This window comes from Asterias amurensis, chromosome 10 (genome assembly GCF_032118995.1).
Source record: "Asterias amurensis chromosome 10, ASM3211899v1".
Classification (NCBI taxonomy): Eukaryota; Metazoa; Echinodermata; class Asteroidea; order Forcipulatida; family Asteriidae; genus Asterias; species Asterias amurensis.
The window spans coordinates 5578555-5598483 of NC_092657.1; the positions used below are offsets into that span (position 1 = coordinate 5578555).

Below are 19929 nucleotides of genomic sequence, written 5' to 3' on the forward strand. Positions count from 1 at the left end.
CAAATAAAGAGGTCAAAGGGAAATTGTTCATTGGCCATCTTGCGCCGCATGTAAACAGACGTCAAAGATGGCTGATGAATGACGCATTGTAAATACCAAAATTCGCAAGCTCAGAACAACGTTAACATTCCAATGTAATCTGGCAAGTAAGCTGCCACGTAGCATACCAAAGTCTCACAATATACTCACAGTGCAGACGTTCTTTTAACAAGTTGCCCGATCGTTGAGGGCGACCATCCGTTCTGGCAAGTGACGTGGAGATCATTGTCGACGAGGGAGCAGTTACAATCTGGAGGACAGCCGCGGACATCTGTATTAAAGTTGTAATAACAAGATTTATAACCAATCTACAAAACATAACAATTATGGCTCAAAACTATCCTGGTTTCAAGGTACGTTGACTCATTTCTGGGTAAGACGGCACAAGAAAGTAGTTCTTAGTTTGGATTTTATTTCGGTGTAAATTTTGTCAAATTTCTGGGTAGTTTTACGACCAATTCTGTCCCGAATAAGGGTCAGGCTCCAGGGGATCGGATACAGGTCGATTCTAACCTGGAAACTAAATATCGTTATAAGGTTTCCGTTGTTATAGTCCCTTGCATTTTGATGGACATCACTTCTACTTGTAGGGTATGACAGTCACACACACGTTTTACGAACCAAGGGCAGATATAATAATTATACATTTTTCCTGATTCCTCCATCTTGGTAAAGTTCCTCATAGCAAATAACAATAACGTATTCTATCAATCATTTTGCAAATAGGACCAGACTATTTTGTTCTTCCAGCCTCGGTTTGGTTACATTGATATCAGTGGAGGAAAGTCAAGATGGCTGCACCATGATAAAGGTGTATCGTCAATTGAGGTCCCTCAATATTTTGCCTCAGTAAAGGCGCTGTTTGAAAATTTGACGTCAGATGCAGTCGTATGCGCAGATCTCTTGTTTAACCCAAGCCATGGCGGTGTGGCAGGAGAATCTGCACCCCCCCCCCCCCAATATGGCGAACTTCGTACAACTTATTCTGACAGCGCCCTCTGTTGAATCCTCCTCCTCTAGCCTTTGTGAATTTCCCAATGGAGACAGAATGTCCGGCGGACGGAATTCCTGGGACTGCGGCAAATGCAAGGAGTCCGTTAGTGAAAACGGGCTCGCTTGTGTGCACAATGCACGACTCTCAGACAACGATAATCGTCTTTTAATACCAGTGAGGGCGCTGTTCAAGCATGTGATTTTATAAGGCATGATGTTTTTTTTCCAACCGGCGAATCTGTGTTTACTTACCGCAGTTGGTTTCGTCATCCTTAAACCGCTCACAGTCTGGTGTTCCGTCACACACCGACTCCCACAGCAGGCACTTGTACTTTCCCTTGCATAGGTAAAGGTCCCCGCAGGTGAGATTTTCTGTCGAAAAAAAAATAGTACAAAAGATAGTACAAAAAAAAATGAAAACATGTGTAGCGCTCCTGCAAGGTATGGAGCTGTTTTTTGACGTTTGGGATGTTTTTTTCCTTCTTTACATAGCATGTTCTAATGGTATATAATGTGATTTGCCTCAATATGCAGCCAATCAAACTAAGAATACCTGGGCAAAATCCTTATCTGTGTTCTTTTACGTGCGTTACACAACACACAGAACCTATAGTTTTACGTCCCACCCGAAGGACGCAACAATAACGGTTAGGTATCTTGCTAAAGTTTCTTCACCTGGACTCGAACCCACTCTCTACTGGTCAGAAACAAAGGAGCTTAAGACATCTGCTTAGCCACGACACACTGCAGATCATATTCACAGCCGGTTCAACATAATTCGTACACCAATCTATACCGTATTCTTACCGCATTTGATCTCGTCACTTTTATCTCCGCAGTCGACGAAGCCATCGCAGTATGCGTTGTCATGTAGACACAGTGTAGTGTCATGTCGATGGGGGCAATTGAACAAGTGTGTTTCTGTTCCATGACAATCTGATCCGTTCATTTTTGCTAGAGAAAAAGACATTTTAGAACATAATGAATACTTAGTTGAGATCACTGGTTCAAGTGCCCCTTTAGCAAATCTTTCTCTTCTCACCCCAAATTTGTACTAAAAATAAAATCGGAAACACACATTCTACACATAGATGTTATTGAATATTTTTTATTCACTAATAAGAAAAAAAAATATGTAAAACATTACGGGTTCATAACACAGTAACTAGGGACATGTTGCCTTAGATCGGGCGAGTAGGTCTATAAAAAGCGTTTACAACAAACTGTTAAAAAATGCATGGTTGGAAAGATGTTTTAAAAGTAGAATATAACGATCCACACAAAGATGCCTCGAAATTGCATGGTTGTCCTTGTACGTCGTGAACTATAATGCAGTCGGCCATTTTGCAATATTCTGTAATTTTTTGAAAGACAACTTCGTGGGTACAAAGACATTTGCTGATTTTTTTATTTTTAGACACACGTATCACTGGTTGATCATAGCCAATGATTATTGGCAAAGTACACCTTTGGTTTTTGGAACCGCCCGATTGTCTCAAACGGTGGTCGTATTTTTGAAATATCGCCGATATCACGGTTGATCATGGGCAAGGGTTTACAGATGGGATAAAAATATGAGAATAATGGTCCTTGAAAATGGGAGACTTTGAAACGCTTTATTGCAGCAGACTTACCAAGTTTGGGCTTTAATTGGGGAAAATATTAGTTTTCGTTTTCTTGTAATGCTTTTCATTTTGCTATTAAGCGCTTTGAGGAATGCCAATTCATATTGCGCTATAAAAATACTGTTTTATTATTATTATTATTATTATTATTATTATTATTATTATTATTATTATTATTATTATTATTATTATTATTATTATTATTATTATTATTATTATTATTATTATTATTATTATTATTATTATTATTATTATTATTATTATTATTATTATTATTATTATTATTATTATTATTATTATTATTATTATTATTATTATTATTATTATTATTATTATTATTATTATTATTATTATTATTATTATTATTAATATTATTATTATTATTATTATTATTATTATTATTATTATTATTATTATTATTATTATTATTATTATTATTATTATTATTATTATTATTATTATTATTATTATTATTATTATTATTATTATTATTATTATTATTATTATTATTATTATTATTATTATTATTATTATTATTATTATTATTATTATTATTATTATTATTATTATTATTATTATTATTATTATTATTATTATTATTATTATTATTATTATTATTATTATTATTATTATTATTATTATTATTATTATTATTATTATTATTATTATTATTATTATTATTATTATTATTATTATTATTAAGTAAATTTCCATTGTTGACTTAGTTCAGAGCATGGGCACATGCCGATGACAATGGATTTTACCTGGTAAGTCTACTGCCACCAAGCATCCCGAACGTCCCCTATAACAAAATGTGTCCAGCCGTCGATTTCACCAAACTTCTTCATAACTTAAGGATAATCTTAGGATTTGAACCCAGCCTTAGTTTAGGTCGTCATAACTCGAGAAAGGATTAATGCTAGCGTTTCGTAAAATCGGCTGCATTATACCCCTACACGTCAAAACTAGTCTGCTCACCCACTGAACTTAGGACGAGTTCAAATCCTATGTCAGACACACTATCGTCCGTCGACATCTCCATCCAGATGGTATTGCTCCTAAACACAATAGATGCTATCTTAGTCGTACCGGTTAATCTCTTTACAAGACCGTAGTTGCTGTCGTTACCGACCCCTATGCGGAGGTCGTCGTAGCTTTGCTCTAGATGGAAATCTTTAACGGCTAGAATGATGTTCTGTTTCCGGATGGTGGTGACGACCCATAGACATGATGTCTTGAAAGGGTAGGTGCCGTGGTGATAGAGTGGTGAATACAGCGTATGCGGCTGATCGGTAATGAGTTGGATAAAGGTCTGACCACAGATATCTGACAAAATTAGGATTCAATAAAAAAAAATCAAAGAATCATCTAGTTCAAGTTAAACAGTCAGATTTGTTCTCCCTAAGGTTTGTTGATGTTTTGGGGGAGTTTGATGGGGGAAATACATACTTATGTAAGCGATCACAATTAAGAGTACATGGTTAGGTCTGACATAATTTTTATATTATACATAGATACATACATGTACAAACCAGCATTTATATGCGGCGCCTTTCTCCTAAGGTTAAAAAGCGCATACGGAAAATGCGACAAAAAAGTCAAAACTAAAGATATCCCAATGAACAGTGAAATTAAAAGAAAAAGTATTTCTGTATAAATGAGTCTTAAAGGGCGGCTGCAGTTTTTTTTTATTCATTTAAACGATTAAACATGACTTTTTAAACCTGAAATATTTTTTATTATTTTTTATTAAATGCGCAAGTATTTTAGAAATGGTTTTCAAGAGATTAAACGTTTGTATAAACGTGACGTCATGTCGGTAACCCGAGCCGTCGGGCCCCCTGGCTGTGTGCATATAGAGACGTGTGCACTGTGTGGCCTGGTACCTAGGTGTGTGTAGTTAGGGACCAAACTCTTTTTGCCGACGATATGTTTGCATTCCCGACGTGACGTCGATGGTAGGGGCGGTAACAATCCACAAACGGGGGGGGGCATGACTTATTCGCTCATTACGCAAGTCAGATATGTCGGGAATAAACAAAACACATTTTATTGATGTTCAATACATACATCAGAAATAAATGACAGCAAAATTAACTGTTTTATTTTAATTCACTGCAGCATCCCTTTAAGTAGTTTTTGAATTGTCCAAATGTATTTGCATGGCGAAGATGTGATGGTAATGTGTTCCATAGATTTGAAGCATTAGCAGAAAATGCACGTGAACCTGCTGTGTACAGATGAATTGAGATTCGGCCAAGAGGTTCTCTGAGGAAGAGCGGAACGCAGTGGGATACGGTTGAAGCATGTCAGATGTATGATGGTGACTGTTGAGCAAGGGATTTGAAGACGGGTACACAACGTTTGATCTCCTTATGAACTAGTCCTTCGTTTTCCCCCAGTGCCCACAGGGTGAACAAATCATTGATGACTGATATGATACTGGTCTTTTTCTTCAGCCGCGCCAAGCATCTGGAACTCTCTTCCACTTAATCTTCGATCTTGTCTTTGTACCGCAAAATTCACGTCTCTTCTCAAAGTTTATCTTATGTCACAGGTTTTCAAGGATTAATTTTGTTGTGTTTGTTTTTTCTTTGTGTTATGTTTTTTTTTTTTTTTTTTTTTTTTTTTTTACTGCGCCTTGAACACCCAGCAGGGTGGTTATGTTCGCATTACAAGTCTTACTATTATTATTTATTATTATGACTACTCTGGTTAAACAAGACAAAACCATTACGCAAATAATGTTATCTAAAAGCAAATAACCTGAGCAGAATTCTTCGTCCGTAGCACCTGGGCAGTTGCCCCTGTTATCGCAAACCTGTGATGTCAAGATACAGATCAAGGCAACCGTCCTGTTACATTCCGTTTCTCCCTCACCGCAAGACACTGTGGATACAAACGTGAAAGAGTAACATTTTCCAAAACATCCCAACCTGACAACAGATTTCAAGCGGGTTTACTTATGTATTTATGCAACATCTTATATATATATATATATATTTATTGACCAAACCAACAGCGAACGAGCCGCCAATTACAGGAAAGGATAAAAAACAATTAGAAATATTCATATAGCCTATATAAAAACAATCTGATATGTACAAAGTTAACAATTAAAAAAAAAACATCTTAGGAAAGAAAAATAAAGCATACATTGAAGATTAAAATAAAAATAAAATAGGGAACAGAAACAGACCACCATGAACAATTGTGAAAATATATTTAAAATAAATTTTAACCACAAAAAGCAAAAGCCTACATTCAATTATAAAATAGAATGAACGATAAAAGACAAGGGAAATACATTTAATATCAAATAAAATATAAACAAATCGATGTAAACAATACCGAATAAAATAGAACAAAACACTGTAATAAACAACATTGTGGTATGTTTATCGTGCCTAGGCACACCACCCAGCCAAACTTGGACAGCATCCAGCAACGGACTCCGGCATTCTCCTGAAGACGATCGAAACATACTGATCGAAACGTTGAGTTGTTAACCACCGTTTTTTTTTCAGAACCAACACTACTCAAAAGAGATATTCACACGGTGTTTCTGCTAACCTCTCCTTTTTTTCATGTATTTTTATACAGTTTTTAACATTTAAAAATTCGGTTTAAACCTTTGTAATATTCTAGCAGTTTGACCAATGGACATGAAGGAAGAACGGGATGTAAATAAACAAATACCAACATTTAAAACATGAATGTAAATTGTATCGTTTTGGAGGGCACAGCAAGGAAGTCTCCATCTTGTTAACTTACCTGATTCATTCTGATGCAAGATCAAATCAAAACCTCGCTTCACATCCGTAAAATCTGAGAGAAAAAACAACGTGATTTCCTGCGAATGAAGCGAGATCCTAGTCGGGGTCTGTTCCCCGGTCACATTCAAGATCAACGGCAGAGGAGACACGCTGCGTAGGGAGAGAAAGTCGTAGTAATACTCTGTTTCGAAGTCTAGGAACTCGACGATGACTTTGTTGCCCGGTGATGCTTGGATGAGCCATTCACGGTACGTGTTGACTGGGTACTCCCAAGATGGGTGGCCATATCCAATCGAAGTGAGACGACGCTGCCCGGGTGATAGGTCAATGAAGTTATCACCCCATGCTCCTATGTGAAAATAAATAAGGCTGTGCTCTCAACCAAAGACTATAGAGCGCCCCACGGCGCAATATGCGGAGCTCAGGCTGAAATTTGAAATCCCACTGGACGCCATTTGGGCAATTAACTCTTTTACAACAATGAATCAGTACAGATCTGCACAGGAAATGACCATTCATATATCAATGGGAAACGAAACATTCACTTGCTGAAATGGCGCCCATACCTATTTCTCGTTCCAACTATGGGTGCGTTCGATTAGCTTCCCAGGGTCGACCCCGGTGTGTGGCGTTTTCGTTTTGCAGGACAAACGTGTGCAGATAATTACCCACGTTCGTCCTGGAAAAAAAAACCCGCCACACACCGGGGTCGTCCCAGGGAAGCTAAACGAACGCACCCAATAGTAGAGACTTCAGTTCGGCATCTTGCGCCTCTGGCGCTCTATAATCTGTGGTCTCAACCAAGTTAACACTCATCACTTTACTGCCCTTGTTTGCCTTTTTTTCTTAACTTCTCTCATAAATAAGTAGGATTTGAAACTTTGCATGGTGGAAATACGATATGGAAAGGTTTGCGGTAACACTATGTAATGACTATCTCTGACGAGTTGGGGTGGTTCTGAAAAGAACCATTGGTAATAAACTAAACAGGCTTCTATGTAGTCCTTATTTATACCTTGGAGAAACAAAGTGGAGTTCAATGGTCAGGCTTGGCCGAATGTTAGTAGTTTCAAATCGGTTTCAATTAGGTAATGTGTGCGTGCTCAGAACTACGTAAACAATATAAATTTACCTGTCATGTCTGCTGCCACCTAGTGTTAAAAAGTCTCCCAATTTATACAGAACTATCTATAAGAAAGAGCATGTCAATCTTACCACAAAATCTTTCGTCAGAGCGATCCGTACAGTCATAGACACCATCACATATAAATGACGTACTAACACAAAGCTCATCACTGCTACATCGGAATTCGTGTTCAAAACATAAATCTATAAACCATAAAAATAGCAATGTTTTCTGTCAGGTTTTAATGAAGTATAATGTCAACAAGCAATTGTGTTTTATAATATATTTCTATTATAATTATTGATGGTTTAATAAAATTGGCCAATGGCTAAATTGCGTCAATATATAGAGTAAAATATTTAAAAACAATAAACATTAGGCAATGAACAATAGACGGACCGCAACATGCGTCAAACGTTTTTGTATTAAAGGTGTGTATCAAAATGGCTGCAAAATGATTCAGTTCGATAGCTTCAATATTAGGCACTGGACACATAATTACTCAAAATATGTATCAGTGAAAATTGGTAACGTTTAACAAGGAACTTTTATATTAAAAAAATATAAAAAACAGCTTCCTCTAAAGTAACGTAGTATTTGAGAAAGATATAAACTATCACTAAAATAAAATTATCTGAATCTGAGAGATTTAATAGGCAAAATTTGCATTATGACAAACTCTGACCATGTACAAGATTCCGTGCCTGTTACATTGAGGTCATTTTTGAGAAACGTAACTTAAATTTTGAGTAGCCAGGATAGGCCGTTTATTCGCTGGAGTTTTTACAACTTAGACTAGTCCCCTGTGTCAAAGGGAATCCATATTGACTCCCTAAGTCATATTTGAGAAAAATAACTTAAAGGAACACGTTGCCTTGGATCGGTCGAGTTGGTCTTTGAAAAGCGTTTGTTATAAAATGCACATGGGTAGAAAGATGTTGTAAAAGTAGAATACAATGATCCACACAAACATGCCTCGAAATTGCACGGTTTTCCTTTTACCTCGTCGACTAACACGGTCGGCCATTTATGGGAGTCAAACTTTTGACTCAATTTCGAGGCAAATTTGTGTGGATCATTGTATTCTACTTTTACAACATCTTTCCAACCATATGCATTTTATAGAAAACGGTTACAAGACGCTTTTTATAGACCAACTCGTCCGATCCAAGGCAACGTGTTCCTTTAAAGTTAGAGTACCCAGGGGTGGGTAGGCCGTCTACTTGCTTGATTTCTAACAACTTGGACTGGTCCGCTGTGTCAAAGGGAATCACTATAGACGATGTGACCTATGTTTGCATTCAAACCACCCTCTGTTGACAAAACACTGTACACGTTATGTTTCGCCGCGCAAAAAGATGCGTAGTCATGGTAAAGATTGCGGTATGCGCGCGAATCATGTTATGGTTTTCGAGTGACGTTTGAGGTCACATCGTCTATTAACAAAATTCCTTGGGAATGGTATCTTACCGCAACCCACTTCGTCCTCACTCTCTGGGCAGTCTGACGTACCGTCACAAACTTTGTCTTCACTGACGCAGAGGAGTCCAGATGAGCAAGAGAAATCATCGTCGTATTCACAGTCTGATAAGGAAGAAAAAATGGGTGTAAGGAACGAAGTGGGCGATATCTAAATGATGGAATTGAACAATGCAAGAAGATTGGTAGACTTGACTTAAAGTCACCTGGAAATAGATTTTATTTTTCTTTCAAACATTCAAGTATTTGCTTACGAACAATAAAACAATTTTTTTAGTAATTGTTTGTCACGATTTATATGTTTTAAAAATATATAAAGTTGTTTGGAGGCTGACTCCGCCTACCCCTTTTGTGACGTCATTCAAGGCAGACTTTGCCTGCAATGCGTATAGTAAACACACGTGCAAAGTACATGTACGTCCAAGTCGTGAGTTGGTACATTTCAAAAAGTGTTTTTCTGCATTCAGCAGCAATACACCTGGTCGGCATTGCCGGGAAAAAAAACAAAACATTTTATTTTTGAAACGTACAAACTCACGACTTGGTCCGTACATGTACTTTGCAATTGTGTTTACTCTACGCATTACAGGCAAAGTCTGCCTCGATTGACGTCACGAACAGCGCCCTCTCGGGTTGGGGTCTACTCTTAAGTTTGTAAATAACACAAGAACTGATTTTTTAAAACCTTAGTTAACTGTTTATTCACATTCAACTCATCAAAACACATATAATTAGTGACAAAAGCTTTATTTTGAAAAAATACCACTTCCAGGTGACTTTAAGGTCCAAAGCAGTGCGAGGCCCTTCCTTGCCCCTCCGTCAGAAAATGTTTGTTCCGATCGCGACCGCGTTAGCAACATTAATTTGTCGGCGATCGCGCACTTGTACTATTATGCCTGTACTGTGGCTAAATACTGGCGCGTTACATGTGTGTTAGAAACTTCGCTCGAGAAGTGGACTTCAATCAAGTCTAGTAGTTTGGTGAGCGTTGATAATTTGATAGGGAGAGTGATTGGGGTTGGCAGGGGTAGGTTCTTTGGATTGGTCAGAGGACGAGTAAGATGAGTGAACAGCGCTGCTGAGTGACACTTAATTTCAATGTGCTTTTCTTGTTTGTAAATCACATGTATATTACTCGGGTGGGATTTGAATCCACGACCTTTGCAATTCTGTAGCAGTGTCCTAACAACTAGACCACCGAGATTGCGCGAAAGCTAGGGGCAGCTCGAATCCTAGCTCTTGATTGAAACCAAGTGGTATAGACATGTATCATGCTGCCTCCATCTTGGTATTGTTCCTCGTATCGAATAACAATAGTGAATACCTCTAATCGTTTTGCATTGTTTTTTAATAGGAACCAGACTATTTTGTTCTTCAAGCCTCGGTTTGGTAACATTGATATCAATGGAAGAAAGTCAAGATGGCCGAACCATGAAAAAGACGTCTATGTAGACCTACTTTTGATGGTGTATTCTTGGACTGTGAACTTGACATGCGGCCTGCCCCCGGTGACAAAATTGTTGGCCTTCATCTCAAGAGTAATCCATAGGTCGGGGCCATCAAAGGTCAGTAAAGTGGGATACGACACAGACTCTTCTAGCGAACGAAGGCGACTGTCCTTCGAGACCACGTGACCGGAACCAAAATTTAGCTCCGCAATCTGCTGGCCTGACTGGTAGTGGTCGAATTCGCGAATGGGCAGGTCCTGGATGTCGATTCTGATGCGAGAGCTCTGGTTGCGGGTTGAGGTGGAGACTAGCCATAGGCATTCGACTGTGATATCGACCGGTTGGTGGACCTCTACTGGTTGGCCGGGGCTTAAGTTGATGTAAGAGTCACCGCATCTACCTGCAGATGAAAAGAGGCAGAAACGTTTGATGAAAACCGAGACAGAAATGTAATATTGTTATTACACACCTCTTGCTTGTTTTGAATTCTGGTTGGCTGAAACACGGTCATGTGGGGGTGAACCAATTTAGTCTAGTGCGCGAATAGTGCCCGCCGGGCACTAGTCTTTGAAAATAGTGCCTGGTTACAGCGCCCTCTCTAGACTTGAATCGTGAACAGCAACTAAAAAACTTCCTTTCTTTTCTAGATTTCTGTTATTACTTCACATGTTAAGACCGAAGTGTGTTTTTTTTTTTTTTACAAATTGTCTGGCTTAATTCGGTAACTAGTGTACGTCTATTCCCCCAAGGGCCTGTGAGTGACCAGAAGAGGGACCTATTTCCCGAAGCCAGTCTGTGTTTAATAGCTTCTTCCTATTTATCCACACCATGCATAGCTTCAAACAATACTTAAAACGTAGTTTTGTTTTTCGGTCAAACTGTCTCTTAACTTCCGCAAAGTTTGTTACCTTTACAAACATAACATGTGAAATCAACTTTACAAAAGGAGTTATCGTAGCCACGTATCCCTAAAATCTACTTGCTGCAGACCGATAACAGTCGTGGAATACCTTAGTCACACTAGATCCATCGAAATGATGCATACTCCTGACTGCATTCGGAGTGCAATCTAAATAATATTGTTAAGGCATTCCAATATTGAGGGAGCAAAGACTACTTGCAAAGACAAACATTTTGGTAATATATACAGGTCAGTTGGTGTTCGTGCAATACCATTTTGCAATTACATACCCATATTGACAAGTTTTGATGATTTTGATATTGGTTGAACAGGTCACGAACCGGCAGCAACTGATAAAATGTCAACTCTTTTCGAACAAAACAAATATTTGTTTATCAAAAGATTTCAACGGGAGCAAGAGTTCAGCACACAAAGTCCCTGCAAATTCACTAACAAATCTACCACTCGAAAAGTTGTTATTTCGACCCCCGTTGAATAGTTCGTCAAAGGACAGTTTGGGGTTCACCACCTGTGAGCAAGGACGTCAATACCCTTTCAGAGATGTGAGTTTTTTACTTTTGTTCAAAAATCGTGTCCATAATATCATAGTGGCTGTATTTTCAACATGAGCCCATACCTTAAAACAAAAATAAATTTCCGATTCAATGTTCTGTTTTAAAGGCACTGCACACTGTTAATTAAAACTACTCAAAAAGATTATAAGCATTAACGAGCAATGGGGAGCTATTGATTGTTATAAAACATTGAAAAAAGGTAGTTTTTGAGAGAGGAATAATTTCTCACAAAAACAATAAAAGACTTCAGGCCCTAAAGTCTTGTATTTGCTTCTGCAAGTATGGAAAGTTGTGAGTTTCTTCCATTGTCCTCTTGCAACGGCGATGACCAACTGAGGGGAAATTTGTTAGGTTAAGCATTTTGTTGGGATACACCAAGTGAGTTTAATGGCCTTTAGAAACAAAAACAATCTTTTCATCGAAAGACTATAATATATTGAAATTGAGCAAAGGTGCAAAATTACTATAAATTAAATAGGTCACTCGAAAGTTCTCATGCTATTATTGCTCATGCTAAATAAAGTATAAAGGGGCGAGTCTGGGCTCACTGTACATTGCCAGTTTATGAGTTTTTACTTCTTTTCAGAAACCCTGTTCAAAGAGTTGGTTTCAAAGTGACAATGGCGACAGTTCTTCCTTCCTTGATGCTACTGATGGCTGCAGTGTTTGTAGCCATTGGTGTTTATGGCCCTACACAAATGTATCAAGACTTTTTTACAAAATTGAGGAATGCCAGTCGTGGTATACGCAGAGAAGAATTGGTGTCCTTACTTCACGAAGGACTAGGCTACCTCAACATCACTTCACTGATGGTCTTTTCTCTGCTGATTGGTTTCCTTTACGCTACACGACGTGCCTATAACTACATCTACAACCCGTTGGAACACTATTGGAGCGAAGCAGAGCTTGCGTACAACATCGACAGACCACCGAAAGGTAGAACCACGGATGAGATTGTACGGGAGATGAAGCAAAGGCGGGATATTGGGGATATTCCTCCCGTCTATCCCAATGGGTGGTACATGGTGATCAGAAGTGACCAACTCAAGAAAGGAGAATCAAAATGTGTGAATGTTCTTGGTAGGTGAAAAACATGAATCAAAAGGTTTCATAATAGCACGGCAGAAGCCTTAAAGCCATTGGACCCTTTCGGTACAGAAAAAAAAAGTTCACAGATTTACAAATTACTTACAGGGTTTACAGAAGGTAGTGGTGAAAGATATCCCTTGAAATATTATTCCATGAAATGCTTTACTTTTTGAGAAAACAGTAAAACAATTATCAATTCTCGACATCGATTAAAAATTCAAATTCGTGGAAAATTACCTCTTTCTCAAAAACTACATTACTTCAGAGGGAGTCGTTTCTCACAATGTTTTATACTATCAACAGCTCTCTCTCTCTATTGCTCATAACCAAGTTAGTTTTTATGCAAACAGTTATTTTGAGTAACTAGTGTTTCCACTGTCTTCAAGTGATAGGGGACAGTTAAACCATTAAACTCTTCAATTTAACCATTTAACCCTTCTGAACGTACCCTTCCTTGACTTTGTCAATTCAAAGTGGTGTCAACTTTCACATTACATTGTTTTTAAGTGCCGAGGAAAGGCCATTCTTATCAGATTGTGTAAACTATGATTAGACCTGATAACGACCTCTGTCCCCTATGACAACTCAGAATGATACTGCAGTTTGGAACCAGACCTTACTTAAAGGCAGTGGACACTATTGGTAATATTGACTAGCCTTCACAGTTGGTGTATCTCAACATATGCATAAAATAACAAAACTGTGAAAGTTTGAGCTCAATCGATCATCGAAGTTGCGAGATAATAATGAAAGAAAAATAACCATTGTCACACGAAGTTGTGTGCGTTTAGATGGTTTAGACCTCAAGTTCTAAACCTGAGGTCTCGAAATCAAATTCGTGGAAAATTACTTCTTTCTCGAAAACTATGGCACTTCAGAGGGAGCGATTCTCACAGTGTTTTATACCATCAACCTCTCCCCATATACTCGTCACCAAGAAAGGTTTTATGCCAATTATTATTTTGGGTAATATTATTACCAATAGTGTCCACTGCCTTTAATCAAGAGCAGTCAGCAATGATTAATTAAACAAATACAAAGGGGTCCACAAGATAAAAGTCATGATATTAAAGGCAGTGGACACTACTGCCAATTACTCAAAATAGGTTTTAGCATAAAAATTTACTTGGTAATGAGTAATGGATATATATTGATAGTTTAAAAAATTGTGAGATGCGACTCCCTCTGAGGTGACGTATTTTTCAAGAAAGAAGTAATTTTCCACGAGTTTGATTTCGAGACATCAGAATTAGATTTTGAGGTCTCGAAATCAAGCATCTGAAAGCACACAACTTCGTGTGACAAGGGTGTTTTTTCTTACATTTTATTATCTCGCAACTTCGACGACCAATTGAGCTCAAGTTTCCACAGGTTTGTTATTTTATGCATGTTATGTTGAGATACACTCAGTGAGAAGACTATTCTTTGACAATTACCAATAGTGTCCAGAGTCTTTTAAGAAGTTATGTCATTTAAACTACGGAGGGAGGAAGAAAACTGAAACATGAAATGCACATCAAAAGCATGTTTAATAGTTATTTTCTTCTAAATACTTTGATAATATAGTACAGATATAAATATTGAGACTAACCAGCTTTAGGATACTCAAAATAGTTGTTAGTAGCATATAAACTTACTTCGTAACGAGCAATAAGCCTTTTTGAGATATGGTGATCACAATGCTACAACACTGTAAGGTTTGGGTAAATTTGTGTGTATACTTTCGCTATTCTCTTGCATCTTTGATTGAGGCACAATTTTCACAGACTTGTTATTTGATGCATATGTTGGGATACACCTAGTCTTGGTGCAAGACGTCCCTGTTTTGTATTTCCACAAATTTCCGCCGCCCATAGAGGGCGCTATCACTCCACCAACCGCTATCACCCACGAACCGCTATCGTTCCTGTGATAGCGGTTCGTGGGTGATAGCGGTTGGTGGTGTGATAGCGCCCTCTATGGGCGGCGGAAATTTGTGGAAATACAAAAAAAAGGACGTATTGCACCAAGATTAGGATACACCATGGATACACACCAACTTGAGAGTACTGTGGTAGATTTTACGAAGAGTTAAGACTACTTTTATCTCGTGCAAGGACGAGTTATTCGTCCTATCTTATATAGGACTTGCCCTAATGTGATATCCAATACCACTTTCCTAAGTAAGGACTAAGCCTATGTAAAATCAACCCTAGGTCTTTGGAAACTACCAAAGGTATCTAGTACCTTTGAGCCAGAACAAAAATCCCCAATTCATGAAACTAAGTCAAGTTATTTCCAAAGTGATTCTTAAAGACACTGAACACTATTGGTAATTGTCAGAGACTAGCCTTCACAGTTGTGTATCTCAACATATGCATAAAATAAAAAACATGTGAAAATTTGAGCTCAATCGGTCTTCGAACTTGCGAGAAAATAATGAAAGAAAAAATAAACACTTGTCACAAGAAGTTGTGTGCGTTTAAATGCTTGATTTCAAGACCTCTAGTCTGAGGTCTCGAAATCAAATTCATGGAAAATTACTTCTTTCTCGAAAACTATGGCACTTCAGAGGGAGCCGTTTTTCACAATGTTTTATACCATCAACCTCTCCCCATTAATCGTCACCAAGTAAGGTTTTATGCTGATAGTTTTTTGAGTAATTACCAATAGTATCCACTGCCTTTAAACTGTATAATACATCGTTATTTCTCCAATTATGAAGGTATGAATCTTGCGGCATTCCGTGGAGAGAGTGGTCGTTCTTACATCGTAGATGCCTACTGTCCTCATCTTGGAGCTAATCTTGGGATGGGAGGTAAAGTAGAAGGTGACTGCATCGCTTGCCCATTCCACGGGTGGACGTTCAGAGGAGACGATGGCAAATGTGTCAAAATTCACTACGCGGAAAAAGGTAATGTTCCTTGTTCTTTTTGTCGTGTTAATGTTATTATTATCAACATTATTATTTATGTTTTTTGTTCATACTTCTCTGAAAAATTATTTTTAATTTGTTGTACTTTTTTGTTTTTAACTTTTAATGTTATATTTTACTTTATTTTGATTACTATTATAAACCATTTATTTCTATTTAAAGAAAAAGTATTTGTTTTTGTGGGGGGGGGGGTCCGTTCTGTATCATGCAGACATCGAAATTCAATTTTATCGTCTAGACTTTGCCCATACCAATTTCACGTTGGCGATGTGGTGGTATAATTATGTGCAGCTTCAACCTGAAAACCTCACTGTTTGATTAAAGAGATACAAACGTCTCTCATACATACTACATACTGACAATCTGCAAGGGTTCAATCTACTTTTTCAGAAGAAAAATTAAATTTACAACTTAACTTCGCTTTCACGCGCGGCCGAGTTTGCTAAGGTAAACAAAGACAATCTATTCTCATTCAGAAGAGAAACAAAAAAATGTACCTGAACTTCTTTTTCGCAGTGCCCGAATTTGCTAAGGTTAAAGGCAGTGGACACTATTGGTAATTACTCAAAATAATTGTTCGCATAAAACCTTACTTTGTAACGAGTAATGGGGAGAGGTTGATAGTATAACACATTGTGAGAAACGGCTCCCTCTGAAACGAAGTAGTGTTCGAGAAAGGAGTAATTTTTCACGAATTTGATTTCAAGACCTCGGATTTAGAACTTGAGGTCTCGAAATCAAGCATCTGAAAGCACACAACTTTGTGTGACAAGAATGCTTTTCTTTCATTATTATTCTCGCAACTTCGACGACCATTGAGCTCAAATTTGTAGATGTTTGCTATTTTATGCCTATGTTGAGATACACCAAGTGAACAGACTGGTCTTTGACAATTACCAATAGTGTCCAGTGTCTTTAAATTCAATCTAAATTTATTTGAAAAAAAAAAATTACAACTTAACTTCGTTTTGACTTGTACCTGACCTTCTTTTTCGCACTGTGCCCGAAGTTGCTAGGGTTAAGGTCAATCTTTATTTATTCAAAATAAGAAAACAAATACAATTTTTAATTTTAACTGAACTTCTCTATTACAGTGACCGGATTTCCTAGGGTAAACAAGATCAATCTATAGTTATTGAAAATAAAAATAAAATGAGAAGTAACCTTCTCTTTAACAGCGCCTGAATTCGCTAATGTAAACAAGATCAATGGATTCAGAAGAAATACAACTTTGTATCTGAGCTTCTTTCTTACAGTGCCCGATTTTGCTAAGGTAAAGACACATCGATCTCTGGAGATCAATCATCTGATCATGCTCTGGTACCACGCTGAGGGAGATGAGCCTTCCTGGTTTCCCCCTGAGTTCGAGGAAGTCAAGAGTGGTCAATTTATTTACCAAGGATTCGGCGTTGCCTTCTTTGACTGTCATATACAGGTTATTGTTTTCAATTATTGTCAAAGGTTTACCCACCCCATCCCCAAGAAAATTAAAAATCGAAGACACTATTATTACTCAAAAGATTCCAGTACAATGGACAAGTTAAGCTTCGTAAAGTTGGGGATGTAGTGCTTTCTGCTCTACCAGCCAGGCTTCTAATGGATGATACCCAAGCCTACATCCGTATGGACTGTTAAGGGGGTAACCCTGTTTCAGCCTTAGGAGTGGGTGGCAATGCCCCTTGGAAAAATAGTAGAGTGTAGCCCACACCTTGAAGTAGCCTTCATGCCAAGTGATAGCGACTTGCATTAAAAAAAGTATTGATTAAAAAAAAACATCTTTAAAACAAATATAACATTGCACAGGAATCCGTTTAAGAAACAGAGGTTAGATACAATTTGCCATAAATACATCATTTAATAATAATAATAACAACAACAACAACAACAACAACAACAACAACAACAACAACAACAACAACAACAACAACAACAACAACAACAACAACAACAACAACAACAACAACAACAACAACAACAACAACAACAACAACAACAACAACAACAACAACAACAACAACAACAACAACAACAACAACAACAACAACAACAACAACAACAACAACAACAACAACAACAACAACAACAACAACAACAACAACAACAACAACAACAACAACAACAACAACAACAACAACAACAACAACAACAACAACAACAACAACAACAACAACAACAACAACAACAACAACAACAACAACAACAACAACAACAACAACAACAACAACAACAACAACAACAACAACAACAACAACAACAACAACAACAACAACAACAACAACAACAACAACAACAACAACAACAACAACAACAACAACAACAACAACAACAACAACAACAACAACAACAACAACAACAACAACAACAACAACAACAACAACAACAACAACAACAACAACAACAACAACAACAACAACAACAACAACAACAACAACAACAACAACAACAACAACAACAACAACAACAACAACAACAACAACAACAACAACAACAACAACAACAACAACAACAACAACAACAACAACAACAACAACAACAACAACAACAACAACAACAACAACAACAACAACAACAACAACAACAACAACAACAACAACAACAACAACAACAACAACAACAACAACAACAACAACAACAACAACAACAACAACAACAACAACAACAACAACAACAACAACAACAACAACAACAACAACAACAACAACAACAACAACAACAACAACAACAACAACAACAACAACAACAACAACAACAACAACAACAACAACAACAACAACAACAACAACAACAACAACAACAACAACAACAACAACAACAACAACAACAACAACAACAACAACAACAACAACAACAACAACAACAACAACAACAACAACAACAACAACAACAACAACAACAACAACAACAACAACAACAACAACAACAACAACAACAACAACAACAACAACAACAACAACAACAACAACAACAACAACAACAACAACAACAACAACAACAACAACAACAACAACAACAACAACAACAACAACAACAACAACAACAACAACAACAACAACAACAACAACAACAACAACAACAACAACAACAACAACAACAACAACAACAACAACAACAACAACAACAACAACAACAACAACAACAACAACAACAACAACAACAACAACAACAACAACAACAACAACAACAACAACAACAACAACAACAACAACAACAACAACAACAACAACAACAACAACAACAACAACAACAACAACAACAACAACAACAACAACAACAACAACAACAACAACAACAACAACAACAACAACAACAACAACAACAACAACAACAACAACAACAACAACAACAACAACAACAACAACAACAACAACAACAACAACAACAACAACAACAACAACAACAACAACAACAACAACAACAACAACAACAACAACAACAACAACAACAACAACAACAACAACAACAACAACAACAACAACAACAACAACAACAACAACAACAACAACAACAACAACAACAACAACAACAACAACAACAACAACAACAACAACAACAACAACAACAACAACAACAACAACAACAACAACAACAACAACAACAACAACAACAACAACAACAACAACAACAACAACAACAACAACAACAACAACAACAACAACAACAACAACAACAACAACAACAACAACAACAACAACAACAACAACAACAACAACAACAACAACAACAACAACAACAACAACAACAACAACAACAACAACAACAACAACAACAACAACAACAACAACAACAACAACAACAACAACAACAACAACAACAACAACAACAACAACAACAACAACAACAACAACAACAACAACAACAACAACAACAACAACAACAACAACAACAACAACAACAACAACAACAACAACAACAACAACAACAACAACAACAACAACAACAACAACAACAACAACAACAACAACAA

At 37.2% G+C, this 19929-nt stretch overlaps 1 protein-coding gene across 1 annotated transcript in view; it reads right to left on the reverse strand.

Moving 5' to 3' along the window:
• LOC139942987 (uncharacterized) overlaps nt 1-19929 on the reverse strand; it is a 59913-nt gene that overhangs the window by 3741 nt on the left and 36243 nt on the right. The window contains exons 6-14 of the mRNA XM_071939801.1: nt 10497-10886; nt 9030-9143; nt 7649-7762; nt 6432-6782; nt 5424-5546; nt 3636-3983; nt 1840-1986; nt 1285-1404; nt 190-310 (exon numbers count right to left, since the gene is read on the reverse strand). Coding sequence (XP_071795902.1) covers nt 190-310; nt 1285-1404; nt 1840-1986; nt 3636-3983; nt 5424-5546; nt 6432-6782; nt 7649-7762; nt 9030-9143; nt 10497-10886 — 1828 coding nt within the window. The remainder of the gene's footprint in view (nt 1-189; nt 311-1284; nt 1405-1839; nt 1987-3635; nt 3984-5423; nt 5547-6431; nt 6783-7648; nt 7763-9029; nt 9144-10496; nt 10887-19929) is intronic.